Genomic DNA, 15,110 nt, shown 5'->3' with positions numbered 1-15,110 from the left:
GGCTGTTGGCTTTTCTGAAGCGGGTTTGTTTCTGTCTTATGGTTTTTTGCAAAATTTTTGAAAGATCTCAGTTTTGTTCCAGGGCAGAACTAAACATATGTCAAAACCTCAAAAAAATTTCACAACATGGAATTATTGTTTTCCAGCCAGCCCTACTCATAAACTGATAAGCTTGAGAAGGTTGATAGACTATCCAGTAGATGGTGTTTATACAAAAACACCATTGAATGTCATACAAATATGTCACTCAGAATATGGTTCGACTCTACAGAAGGGACTATATAAAAATAGCACTGGGGGCTCCCTGTTTATTGTGTCTCTCCAATTCCATATCAAATTTAATGAATTCACAGATGAAAAAATGCTTTTTTTCTACTTGTCAGTCAAGCTGGGCTTCCTCCTTCTCATGCATCATCATATCGCTGGTAATAAATATCCTGCAAACCATATATTATGCTCTTTGTTACATTTGTGCAACTACATTGTCTGCAATTTGTGCCCTCACTTGTACCCGAAGTTACAGAGATATAAAAGGGGGCATCATTTGATCTACCAAACATTTATTACCAGTGTTGATGTATCCAGGGGTGAAAGTAACTTAAAGGACTTACTGGTACGCTGGAGTCCTGAGCGGGGTGGGGCCTCAACCGGAAGAGGTGTGGCCTCAACCGGAAGAGGCGGGGCCTTTCAATATTTAAAGGCCCTGGGGCTCCAGCTGTGGCTGGGAGCCCCAGGGCCTTTAAATCAACCCGGAGCTACCAGCTGCAGAGGCGGCTGGGAGCCCCAGGGCTCAGGGGCGAATTAAAGGGCCTGGGGCTCCAGCCACCGTGGAGCTCCTGGCCCTTTAAATCACCGTGGGAGCCCTGCCGCCACTACCACAGGGCGGCAGGGCTGGGGCTAGGGCTGGGGTAGCGGCAGCAGGGCTCCAGCGGAGATTTAAAGGGTCTGGGTCTCCGGCCACTGCGGGGAGCCCCAAGCCCTTTAAAGCACCGCCGGAGCTTTGGCAGCGGGGCTTGGGTGGCGCTTTAAAGGGCCCGGGGCTCCCCGCAGAAGCTGGAGCTCTGGGCCCTTTAAATCACCACCGGAGAAGCCGGTCCAGTCGGGCACGGCATACCGGCTCTTGCTGGTACACCGTACCGGACCGTACTGGCTTACTTTCACCTCTGGATGTATCCTCAGCTTTCATTTTCAGAGCCCAGAGTGAGTTTGCAGGGCTGGCAGTTAGGGGGAAAATATTTTCATATGCAAGTTGAGCAAATTTGATATGGCATCAATGAGACACACATTATGGAGTTGCCTGCTGCTATATTTTCATAGTAAAGCCCCACTTTGAAAAGGGAAATGATCCCCAGGATCTTAAAGCACTTTCCAAAGTAGCACTGGCCAAAATGTTCAGACCTCGGTAGGTAAAGTTAGGCTCATAGATAAAAGTGGCCTAATTTTTAGTGGGGTTGTACACATCCAACTCCCATCAACTTCAATGGGATTTGTATGTCCAAAACATTTCTATAACACCTTCCAGATGAATGTTTCAAACTCCTTTACAAGCAATCATGAGTTTAGTCTCACAACGACACTGCAAGGTAAGTCGTATTTTCACCATTTCATAGATGGAGAGACTGAGGATATGTCTAGGCTGCAATCATTGGGTGTGATTGCAGCTGGAATAGACATACCAAAGTTAGCTTAAATCTAGCTAGCTCAGGTCCCAGAGCAGTGAAGTTGCTTCAGCATTGGCTGTACAAATCTGCCCAGAACCCTGCTGCTGCAGCTTCATGGATCCGGGACCCAAGTTCGCTAGAGTAAAGCTAACCTCAAGTATATCTACTCGAGCTGCAATCATACCAGTGATTGCAGTCCTAGACATACCTTGAGCAATGAAGAGGAAGAGTGACTTACTCAAGGTGTAGCGCTCAGTGCGCTCAAAACACGGATCTCTTGATCCCCGGTAGCCTGCTGTAACACAGCCTCCCATCTTTGGCCATTTTTGTTTTTTCAAAGCTGCTACATGGATAAAATCACATCTTTTAATGTGTATATTTTTAAAACTCCCACAATAACTTACAGTTTGGAACAAGCAATTTATCTCGGTGCCCACATCTTTTTCAGATAACTAGCAGGTCCAATTCTAAAGACTTGTGAGTAGAAGCTCTTAGCAGCTATTTCCATGCCAGTGTACAGTATCCCTGGGGAACAAGCCACACAATTACCTCAGATAAAGTATCTGATTTGATACTTGCAAAATTACCAGTTTCATATTCAATGGAGTCATATCTGAAAAGTAATCTTTAAAAATTGAAGCTTTTAATGTGGTGTTATGTGTGAGATCAAGAGGGAGAGGAATTGCACAGTCTTGTGCGGGGATATCCTGTCGCTGTCGCTTTGTGTCAGGATAAAGCTATTTATCTCAGATGCCTAGACACTAGCTATTTGTCCTTTCTATTAACTATCTATGGTATTTATATGGACCTCATTACCATAGTATCTATGTGCCTCACAATCTTTTGAATGTATTTAACCTCAGAACTTGGCTAACCTCACAGGGGTATTGTTATAGCAATAGTACTAAGACACGGAGAGACTAACAGTGATTCTACACTTAGAGCTGAAGATGTACTTTGTGACCTATACTAGCTCTGAGCAAGCGAACATGCTAAAAATAGCAGTGTAGCCGCAGGAGGAGCTAGCCGCCCCGAGTAAGTCCTTAGGCAGCTAGCCCTTCACGCTGCTGCAGCTACATGGCTATTGTTAGTGAGCTAGCATGGGTACAACTTCTCAAGATGGAAATTACATCTCAAGCTCGAAGTGTAACTGTACTGTGACTTGCCCAAGATCACCCAGGAAGTCTGTGGTGGAGCAGGGAATTGAATGTGGGTTTCCTGAGTTGTAGTCTAATGCCCTAACCACTGGACCATTCTTCCTTTCAACGTGAAATATCTCCTTAACCCACGGTATACAAAACTATTGTTTCTCCATGTGACACTATGAAAATAAAATTTGACACACTCCCCTTAAACACTTAGCACCCACACCCTGGAAACCTCAATTATGGCATTGTGCACTAGAGCCAATCATTAGAAATCTGGGCTGTTTGGCTCAAAGTGCCAATGCATTTTGCTTTGTTGAGCTACAACTGCAGTTTATAATGGTGTGCTGTACCTTTTCCACCCTAACAGAATCCTTGCTGAAGCTAAAAATGTCTCATTCAATGCCACTGTAGCTTTCAAGGCATATAGCAATATCAAGGACTATATTGATGAAGCAGAGAGAATCGCCAGGGAGGCCAAGGCCCGTGCAAATGAAGCTATGCAACTGGTAAGAAAAGTGAATGGTGTCTGTTGGACGGGAAGCTCAGGCTGCTTCTATACTCCAGGCTCCCTGCACCCCCTTCATTCCAACTTCCATGCTCTACTATCCTACTGCTCTATCTATACCCTCTCCTACTGCAAGAGCCCCCAGTTCTGAGATTATCTCTCCACATACTCTTAGTCTATGTCCCTCCTGATCCCATTTTCTCCTCTGTGCCCCCTATGCTATCATTTTCTGGACTACTTCCCCTTTATTTTTTCTCTCTCTCTCATTCCCTTCTGCCCATGCGCCCCTTCACCCCCCATCCCTGACTCAAGCCAGCAGCTGCTGCAACAAAACCTCAAGACAGGAGCAGGTCAGTTTCAAGTCAATGTTCTGAAGAAATCTTTATCTTGGCAATCCCCCACAATAGCTCCCTAAAAATATTTAAGGGCATTTCACCACAACAAGGCCATTGAAACAAAACAGAACTGGAGATGGTGGGGCCAGTCCATTCTGCAGATGTGATGAGCCACACAAACTTAGGAAGACTTTTGGGGAAGGAATGGCAGAACGACTTTTAAACACTGGAAGCAAAAAACTGCATTTCCAAACTGTACCAAGTTTCACAGAAAAGCTTCATCCCCAAGATGAGATGCAACAAGTAAAATTTCAGGGGGTTGGTTCTTTGGGAGGGTCAGAGCAACTAGAGGGATTTCAAATGGGTATTATAATGGGAAGCTAGCTCTTTAACTTCAACTATGCAGGAACTACCTCTGCTCCACAACAAACTCAGCAGAGGCAGAAAGCCAGATATTTTGTATTGGGAGTAATGAAGGAGTTAAAAGCTTATTTATGGAGGCAAATATGTGACCAACTGACCTGCACTTCACAGACACACAGGCTAAAAATACCCCTGCAGATGACAGAAAACAGTGAAATTGGAAAGTCCCTATACCAGATAAAGAAATTGCACTGATACAAATAGCTAGCAGAAACAATACAAATCCCTGTGGATTCAGAGTTACAAGGCTAGAAATAAGGACAATGTGACCAGTCCATATTCATGAATAAGATAATAAGGTCTGGATTTTAAATCGGTGATGGTCACATTTTTAGCAACTTCAAATATTAACTTACGGTTCAAGTAGCACTAATTACTGAATTTATCTCTTAATGGGAAAATGGTGCCTCACATATTGATATGTGCTGGTGATCTATAAACATAGTTCCTTCTATCAGAATTACCAATTTTAACGCAAAGGCAAATAAAGAGTAGTGGGTTTATTTTCAGAATAAAAAAACAGAAAAGTATCTCTATCTTTTGGTCCTTTGATGCCTCCGAGACAGTGAGGGAGACAGATGTTATGATGGTTGAATGGGAAAGGAGATGCAATAGTCAGGAAACAAAGCAGGTGATTGCTATATGGCTGCAAAAGGGCATATGTCAGAGAGGCAATGAACCAGCTGATTATACTATATAGAGAAAAAGGATAGATAATTTGAAATGGAATGAAGAAAGGATGTGGATAGTGTGATATAAATAGAAACAAATGTTTAGCAAGTAAGGAGACTAAGGCATGATTAAGGCAGCATTTTTAAGGGCGCTCATTCTTATGGATTCAATCGGTATAGCCTAATTTGTTATATGCAAGTTGTATAGAATAAGGATCTAATTGATAGAAAAATAGGAATGTGGAGGAAACTGCTGCCCTTTTTAAAGTAATGAGTTTAGGGAAGTTCTTCTTGCTAGGTATTTGCCATTCCTACCCTACATAACCTATAATAAAATACCTACTTCTGTATCACACAGATTCTTAAATAGAAGTGTGATCTATGGCCATTTTAGGGGTTTATTTATGTTAATGGAAAGGATGCTTTCTTTTAAAATGAAGTTGACAGTATTAAAAGCTAGAACTAAAGAGACTAAGAAGCATTGCAGTAGCAGGAAGCCTGATAGATGACTAGAAAAGCTAATCCATATTTAAAAATATGACAGAAGAATTCCTCCCATGATTTTTTATGATGGATTCATTCTCCCTTTTAAAAGCAAAATAAATTAATCACTGATGCAGCTCCTCCAGCATTCAAGCAGCTTACCACGGCCCATTACTTAGCATGGGTAGTGATGGTGATCGGGTCAACTGACTGAAAAGTTAAATCATGATATAGGATTTGGCTTCTAGTTCAGAGTTTAGAATCACAGTTTTAAAGTGATGCTTCAAGAGATATTTTAAATGATCGCTTTTTTTAAAAGTGCAGGTGTGGTGTACTAAGCAAGATCAAGGGATTAGGGCTTGCTCTATATTACAGAGTTAGGTTGACATAAGGCAACTTGTGTCAGCCTAATTATGTCAGTTGCTCCCACTGACGCAAGTGCCATACTACACCGACATCCTAACTCCATCTCCTCGAGAGGCATAGGGCTTGTGTCGGTGTAGTTAGGACGACGTAGTGTAGTAGACACTGCATTACTTACATTGGCTGGTGGCTGTCATTCTGGTCAGTTTCACAGCTCCAGCCATGACAAGAAAGCCTGGGGCCCGTGGTGGCCTCCAGGTAGAGCCTGGCTGCCATCACAGCTCCTTGCTCCCAACCGCGCTGCTGCCTGTGCTCCCTACTCCTGCTGGCAGCCCTGCTGCATCTGGGCTCCCTGCTCCCAACAGTGCTGCTGCCCGGACTCCTGGCTCCTCGCTCAGGGAACCGAGAAGTTTGGGTGGCTGCCCCCTGCTCCTGGCAGGGAGGCGAAAAGCCCAGGGGGCAGTTGAGCTCCCAGCAGGGAGCCGTGGGGAGCTGAGAGCTCTGGCTCTCAGCCCCCCACACTGCCCGTCTTCAGTTGGTGGGAGTGCTCTGGTGAGGATGCGCACCACCGACAGAAGGAGAGTAGTGTGGACATGGTTCGACAGTGCTTTTCTTTTTCTATCATCTATTTTTTAGCATATGAACTGATACAGGAAATCTAAATGCAGTATCAATCCATATGTCTAAACACACAGTATCACCTGCTATTAAAACATGAAGGAGTTCACCATTACACATATTTGCCTACACACACAAACACTCATGTTGCACACAGTAAGATATTGGTAATGTCTGTGCTTTTCGTTAAGTCAATATCTTATTAGCCACAAATCACCAAAATGCACACTTTGCATAAGATGCTTTGATTAGTTGACTCTTTTTGAATAGCATATTTCCTTTTAAATTGTTTTCAATCTGTACATCTCTATTTATCTCTGAAAAGGTCTTTGTAAATATTATCTTTATGCTGTATGTAGTGCAATCAGGACTGCTGGCACAAATACCAGCTTGGCCCTAATTACTCAGCCCCTTATTCAACCCACATCTTGTTTTTGCATTGCAAATGCCGCCTTTACAATTCATTTTATCAAATATAAACTGCTTTAATAGCCAGTCAAGCAAGCCCAGCAAATTGTTAATAATAACAAAAATGATCATTAGATCTGAAGTTCCATGCTCACAGAGTGATCATTCCCTAGCTTCTGAAGCGCAAAGGGAAAAAGAACATAAAAACATAATCTGATTTGACAGGTATATCTGCTGCCAAAACTGGCCAAACATGCCTCCTTCAGGAGCAATTCCCTTGTTGCATTGGAGATCAAGTAATGATTCCTCACGGATACTCTTTTTAAGGGATTATGGGTATCATTTTTTACTATACGTGCAATGAATTACATTAGCTGTTACTCTGTTAAAAATAGATATATAAAACCCAGCTCTGCAGTTTTTATGGGTATGTTGAAATCAGCAGTTCTATGTGCACGGTGACTGCAGACCTTGGGTCTGTGAAGCCCTAAGTGAGCTTGGAAGTGTGTAATACTATTGCACAATAATGCAGTCACCTGGATTTTGTTTCAGGAGAGCACTTAAGCACATGCTTTAGTCAGTCCCTATTCAGGAAAGCACTTAAGTATGTGTTTCATTCCTATATGATAACAAGGATCCTGAAGCTGGTAGCTGTGTGTATATGGAGTACCGCGCCATAAGAAGTAAAATGCTCCCTTACAGAGAACCACATTGTGAGGGTGTATTGAATTTCCAAAGAATCCAGGGCTTCTAACAAGATTGTGATATGAGCAGGCAAATGTATTGGCTCTAATGTACAACAGAGAAGTGGGAGAAATCTGCAAGTGTTCAAAAATATGACCTCTGGGCTTTATGGGAATATAAATATTAAATAATAACAGTATCATTTAATTGGCATGTAGTTAATTTTTAAGTAAATGTATCTGCCCTGGAAAATGAAAAGTAGTTACTTCTTAATTACATACTAGTTACAAGGCTATGACCCATGACTAATATAAAATGTTATCTGGCTGTCAGGAGTATTCTCAAAGAAATGCAGTCTGTATTATGGAGTGACTGGAGTTCATTCTCTCAAACTGAACAGTAAATGATTCAGATTCTAGAGCATTTCCTAGCAAGTTAAAATACTAATTTAATTTAGAAAAACAGTTTTTTTCCTATCAGTCAACCTTTGAACTGTAGGTGCAGCTTTGTGTGTTTCTCAAAGAATGAGATTTTTAAATAGTATTTAGTAGTTAAGAATTTCAGATTTAACTACACCTTACCATTTTGTCCCCCTCCTAAGCCTATTTTCATTCATTTCACCTTGACTGACTTGGTTTGATTTAGGAAATACAATTGCTATGAGAACATCTCTGTGGTCTATATTAGAGTCTGTGTTGTGAGATCTAGTCTATTTATTAAATGTTTCATAGCTGTTGTTAGGGAGAAGTACTGAACTGTATTATATTATGGTGTCCATAGTTGCAGGAAGAAATCCAGACTGAAAAAATATGCTTACAAAGATTTGAAAAAAATCTGCTCCTAGATTCTATTCTGCTTTCACTACATTCAGAAACAATTTCTCTTTCTCTCTCTTTTATTAACTTCATCATTGACATTCCAAGGGAGCCCTGGTTTCTTGTAAAGATAAAAGTAAGTTAATAAGTGAAAAGTATTTTATTAATCTCTGTTGGAGGACCAGTATAATGGCAGCGGCATATAATTCATAGTACATTGATGACCGCTTAAAATTTCAATGATTCTTCAGCTAGATCTTCCTCCTATTCTTTTTATTGCTTTAAACTTGCCCTGAACCAGCTTAAAAATACTTTTCTGTAAATGACACTGCTTGTTGGCCTGCAGGCATCTGGTCCTCAAGGATCACTGAAGGATGGTGCCAAGAACTCGCTTCAGAAAAGCTTCAGGGTTCTTAATGAGGCCAAGAAGTTAGAAAATGATGTTAAAGGTATGTGTACTGTATATGACATTAGTTTATGTTGATAAGCTACTAAGATCTGGTATGTTCCTAGTGCAAGGAAGACACATCAGTGGGAAATTAAAAAAAAAAAAAAAAGCTCAGCCAGGGGACACTGTGACCTAAATTCAGAGCCTTAGACCACTAGGACATCCTGATAGCATGAAATGAGTATAATGTGTAACTTTATGACTATTTATTTAAGACTAGCTTCAAATTCTGACTGTGGGTCCATGCAAAGTCTTATTGAAGTAATATGTGCCTACATGGGCTACATGGGTGTTCGGTCCAGTAGGGCACTGGTGGGCAGATAAGGGGGTGGGTAATGGTGGAGCCTTAGCTTCATCACTGATTCACTGGCTACATTAGGCGAGCCAGCATTATAGGTGGTGAGTAATTTTCTACTGTTACAGGCCAGCAATAAATTACTACCCCACCAACCTAGGAGTAATGATGAAGCAATGTAGGCTTTGCAATGAAGAGCTATGTCTCTGAGTCATAATGTCTCCCTGGACTACTCATGGTTGGTGTTAGAGCTGGGAAGAGAATTGAGGGTTTTTCCACTGAAAATTTCAATGAAATAGGGAAAAAAATGTTTTCATCAAAATTTTCATAGGAAAATTCCAACTTTTCATTAAAAAATTACAATGCTTCACTTTTTAATAACTGAAAACCATAAACATTGAGCCCCAAAACTGCATATTTGGGGCTAACAACTGTCAAAAACCAAGCCAATTTCAGTTTTTAGCAAAAACTTTTTTGCTGTTTAGTTTTCAGTATTCCAATGAAAAAAATCAAACATTTTTGAGGAAATGAGACACTTTCAGTGAAAATTTTCATTGAATCAAATGCAATTTTCTATAGCAGAATTTTCATCAGAAAATTTTGACCAGCCATAATTGGTGCAGCTGATGCATTATTTCTTGCTGAGGGCTTTGCTTAAAGTCAGATTCTAACCCTCAAAATACGTGCATTACCTTAATATATAGTAAAGCAGGTCAAATCATATTTATATATAATGTATGTGAATATTTTCCTATCAATTATTGAACATATTATTGGTTAATATATTTGTCATTATTTGACCAGTACATCTTGCAGCCAGTAGTAGCCTGCTTCCAGAGTTTTTTATCCAGATAAATCCTAAACTGTTTTATAAACTTCTTAAAGAGTATACAAAATCACTTCTTGTAACACTAATGAAAGCCATCTCTGGATGGAGTAGAATATAACATCTGTTTAATAGCTGTCAACAACCCTCCATAACAGCTTAGGATAAAAAGTGAAGAATACCTTATTGGAATGAAACTGAAGGGGAAATATTTGGTAAGCAGAGTACAGTTACCCTCTTTGAATTTGGCCAGTACTCTGAGGTTCCCACCTCTGCGCTTGTGGAAAATGCTAGGGGTCTTTAATGATCACAAGTGGTCTTGACTGCTGTTTTTATGTCAGCCAAAGAAAAACACCTCCAGAACTATAGCATTTGGGGTCAATGGTTTAATAAAAACTTGGAAAGAAGGGTGCCACCTACTGAATCAGCCTTTGAAGGCCTTCTATCCAAGTACTAACCAAGTTTGGTTTAGGATATCAAATCCAGGGTAGTAACTTTGTGGCTTATTTCAAATTAAGATCCAGTAACTTTGACATGCATTCCTTTGTTATAGTTTGAAATGTCATCCTGGATCTTTTGGAAAAAAGCTATGTGCAATGATCATAGCATCTCTTGAATTTTGAGTAATAATCATGACATAGTCGGATCAAGCTTAACTGGCTGAAATTATCATAGCAATCTAGGGACACCTGGAAATAACCATGAAGACAGGAATGTTACAGTCCTTGGAAGCCTGTGAGAAGAAAGATATGGGGCCTGCAAGGAAATAAAAAAGATGGCACCCTGTAAATAGAGAGACTGACATGATTTTTCTTGCTTACAAATTGAAAGCTGATCATAGTATCTGACAATCAAGATGATTTCTTTGCTTTATGCATCATCACTAGAAAATCACCAACAATAAGATTCTGGAATCAGGTCATAGCTGGTTATTTCCTTGATAATGCCTAAAGCCATCTGTAGTGATAACATTCGTTATAAATTGTTTTTGTTAGAACGTAAACAAATTTTGTTCAGAAAATGATTGGGTCCAGTCCTTTGGTCCTTTTCCTGCAAAACCCCCATTGACCGCATGCAAGTTGTAGTACAAAAGCATAAGGTCTAAGGGATCAAACCCTGAGGAGGTAGATCTTAGTGTGTCTTTTTGGCTTTTTGCACTTAAACATATTTTGGCAGCCCTAGGAATTCAACCAACAGAACATATTTAACATGCAGTAAGTAGCTGTCAGGTTTAAAGAGATCATTTATTATGTTTTACTATCATATTCTCTTTGGGAATTAAAAACATTTTATTACAGTCTAAAAGTGCAGGAGATGTGAACATTTGTAGCACTGATAGCTTGTAAAGCTGGATGTACGTTTTGGTTGCCCATTCCATGAAATTCTATTGTTTGTCTTGACTGCAAGATTTAGTAAAGATATAGTTTATTATTATTATATATTATGAAATTTGAGAGCAGCCCATAGTAACATGTGGTGCAGATCCACCAAGCCGTTGGAGAGTGGGGAGCAGGAAGTAGTCAGGTGAGGGAGGAAGGATGCCTATCTCTCTAAACTCACAGGCATTCAAGTAGTAAACCCCTTTCTGGGGTACAGTTTACTCCATCATGCACTGTTGGCCTGTTTCAAAGACCTGTGTATAGGGGACAGTAGAGATCTGGCTCTATCTCCTCCCCATCCACTTTGATGACCACATTTATTTTGAATACACAGTGCTACAAGCAGTGGAGCATGGTCCATAACAATGATTGATATATTATGACTATTATGATATGGGATTCTATGAATAGAGAATTAAAGGAGGGTAATAAAATTAATGCTATGGGTTTATGGAAAATAGATCCTGTCAGACTAACTTGATACCTTTTTTGATGAGATTACAAGTTTGGTTAATAAAGGTAATAGTGTTGATGTAATATATGTAGACTTTTGTAAGGTGTTTGACTTGGTGCCACACAACATTTTGATTAAAAAACTAGAACAATCTTAAATTAGCATGGCACACATTAAATGCTGGTTATCTGATAAGTCTCAAAATAAAATTGTAAATGGGGAGTCATGATCGAATGGGTGTGTTTCTAGTGGGGGTCCCACAGGGATTGGTACTTGACCCTATGCTGTTTAACATTTTTATTAATGACTTGGAAGAAAACTTAAAATCATCACTGGTAAAGTTTGCAGATGACACAAAAATTGGGGGAGTGGTAAATAATGAAGAGGACGGATCACTGATACAAAGTGATCTGGATCCCTTAGCAAGCTGGGTGCAAGCAAACAATATGTGTTTTAATATGGCCAAATGTAAACATCTATGAACAAGGAACACAGACTATACTGATACAATGGAGGCTCTATCCTGGGAAGACTCTGAAAAATATTTGGAGATCATGGTGGATAATCAGCTGAACAAGCGCTCCCAGTGCTATGCCGTGGCCGAAAGAGCTAATGAGATCCTTAGATGCATAAACAGGGGAATCTAGGAGACATTATTTTACCTCTGTATTTGGTACTGGAGCGACCACTGCTGGAACACTGTGTCCAGTTCTGGTGTCCACCATTCAAGAAGTATGTTGACAAAGTGGAGAAAGGAGCCATAACATGATTAAAGGATTAGAAAACATGCCTTATAGTAATAGATTGAGCTCCTTGAGTCTATTTAGCTTAACAAAGAGAAGGTTAAGGGGTGACTTGATTATAGTCTAAGAACCTACATGGGGAACAATGGGCTCTTCAATGTAGCATCACATTGGCATTGCATGATCCAATGCCTGGAAGTTGAAGCTATACTAATTCAGACTGGAAATAAGGCGTACATTTTTAATTATGAGAGTAGTTAACCACTGTAACAGCTTACCGAGGGTTATGGCGGATTCTCCATCTCTGATAATTTTGAAATCAAGATTGGATGTTTTTCTAAAAGATCTGCTCTAGGAATGATTTGGGGGAAGTTCTATAGTCTGTGTTACACAGGAGGTCAGAGTAGATGATTAGAATGGTCCCTTCTGGCCTTGGAATCTATGGCTATCTGAAGAAGTTACACAACTATATTGGAACAGTCATTTATTATGGATACTGCTTCACAGTGCAAGACATCTTGTGCTCAAAGGAAAAAGTGAGGACATAATTTGGCTCAGATATGAGTGAATTCCATGTGCATATATAAGCATATCACCTGGCCCTGAAAAAGCATATTACAATATAAATTATATATTTAGGGGATGTTTTAAAATACACTCCAACCAAAGTTTCACTCCTATCAAAATTTACAGAAGTGAAAGTGCAAATAGTGTAAAGTATTTGCAAGACAATTTCAAGCGGAAAGGGACATTTATAAATTCACAAACTAGGTTCTCATCTACACTCACGCAACCCCACTGAAACAGATGTTTTTTTCATTAGGATTCTTTAATAACGATTTATAGTAAAATTGCTTTGTAGAGGCATAAAACAAAGTTTCATTGCATGGATTCTGAACATAATAAAATATGGTCTCAAATTTCACCTGTCCTGCAGAAATCAGTTAAAATTTGTGCCCTGAATGCAGATACAGCAGAGTAAGTTCAGTGAGCAGATTTCCCACCTCCCTCTGCTTTTACATCAAAATAATGATGTTACTGGTATTAACATAATCCCTCCTGTACGTGTTGGCATTTCTGGGATGGAAAGTGAGAGCTGAGATTAAAACTAATAGAATGAAACCTCCTTAGCTGCCCTCTTCAGAATCCCTACTGGAAATACAGAAGTGAAAGATGGATGATGGGCACTCTATAAAGAGCTGGTAGACAGAAGTGATCATTAGTTTAGAATTTCTCTCTCTGCACTACAGGTAGTACATTAGTTAAAGTAATGAAAACCCGTAAACCACTCAACTAATCTATCCTCCAGGAAGCCAGGCCTAAGCTATGACGGAGATGGGAATGTTTTCTTGCTACATTATGACATTCTCATGATTTGTGGCCAATTACGCTAGTTATAAAATGGCTGTTAATCAGAAAAATGCCATATATTACTTCCAAAAACTGCTGAAATAGTCCTTACAGAGCAAAACTTCTGACAGCAGCTATTACAATGGAGGTTTAGTCATTTTTCTCTCTGTGGGACTGAGAATTAGAAGGAATAAACTTGGTGGGAGAAGTAGATTCTATTTGTAGTGCTTTGCCTAAGTGTAGAGTTTCGAGAATTTGGCTGTGAGGGAGTGAATGCAGCTGCCTGCCAGCTTTTCTCTCTGTCTGTCTGTACCTTGACAGATTCTCAGCTTGCCAGGAGCAATTTGTCTTCCTTATAATTTTGAATTTACATTTTTAAAAATATGATTGCTTCTGTGCAGATTTGAGATTAAATATGGAGTTTAGTCCGAACAGATCAATGAAAAGTGAAGTAAAATTATGTACAAGCTCCCTTTAAGGTGGAGACAAAGTCAGGTGGCCTCTGAAATCCAGCTCATATCATTTTCTTTAGTTTAAGAATTGACAGCTTGAGGAGACTCTACCCCTCCGACAACAGATGAATATTTTTAGCTAAAACATTTCACTTCTGACAAGTACAGGTAAATCTCACGCAGGGAATTTGTCCCTACCTGAAGTGGATTTTAGCTGATCTAGTGTGTTGTAATCACTAAATGGTTACACATAGTAGAGCTCCTGTATTAATTTTGGTAACCATCATACTCTTCAGTACAAACATTACAATCAATACTAAATATACAGGTTTTTTTTTAGTAAAGATTGAGCAACAGAGGCTGCATCTCTCTCATTACATCTCTATTTCTTCTGCTTATTCCTGTCTACTGTCTTGCATATTCTGTAAATAAAGAATTAACTTGGGACTCATAATCCTCTTTATAGGATAAGACAGTGGGGAGCAAGAGTTCTATTTGCGAAGGAGCAAAACAAATGTAATAGAAGCAGCAAGGTATACGTATAATTTCACCAGCTAATTTGGACGGTACCCAGCCAACATTGGCTACTGTGTTTGCAGTTTCCATGGTTTTAAAACTACTCTTTAAAAATAATCTAATGAAGCTTCCTTTCCCATTCTTTGGTGTCACGCATTTAACTATGTGTTCTTTATGATGGCGTCTTAGACAATTTCCCTTGAGAACATGCATTGGGCCATGTTACTATAAGAAAACTATATATGTTAGCAGCCAAGTTAAGGTATTTTAATGGTGCCATGTCATCGGCAATTAATCAGTGGCCCCAATATATAAAATCTGCAAAGACCTGAACTATTCCTTAGACATATAAATGGATAAATCATCCTCCATTTATATGTAGCTCCTTAATCACCTACAATACTCAGGCATATATGGTGCCAGATTAAAATGTGGGGAAATGGTTTTGCTCTTATGACTTCTTTACGTTTGTTTCTTTTTCTGCTGAGTAGACAATGCTTTATCCCTTAGTGCTATGTTTAACAACAGAAACA

At 39.7% G+C, this 15,110-nt stretch overlaps 1 protein-coding gene across 1 annotated transcript in view; it reads left to right on the top strand.

Moving 5' to 3' along the window:
• Nucleotides 1–15,110, top strand: part of LAMA2 (laminin subunit alpha 2) — a 337,406-nt gene that overhangs the window by 251,717 nt on the left and 70,579 nt on the right. Inside the window, exons 42-43 of the mRNA XM_029911052.1 lie at nt 3,177–3,315; nt 8,461–8,563. Of these exons, the coding sequence (XP_029766912.1) occupies nt 3,177–3,315; nt 8,461–8,563 (242 nt within the window). The remainder of the gene's footprint in view (nt 1–3,176; nt 3,316–8,460; nt 8,564–15,110) is intronic.

This window comes from Terrapene carolina, unplaced genomic scaffold (assembly GCF_002925995.2).
Source record: "Terrapene carolina triunguis isolate 2854851 unplaced genomic scaffold, T_m_triunguis-2.0 Scaffold85, whole genome shotgun sequence".
Lineage (NCBI taxonomy): Eukaryota > Metazoa > Chordata > Testudines > Emydidae > Terrapene > Terrapene triunguis.
Note: the sequence above shows the minus strand (reverse complement) of the source record. Positions and strands in the feature narration are given on the sequence as shown.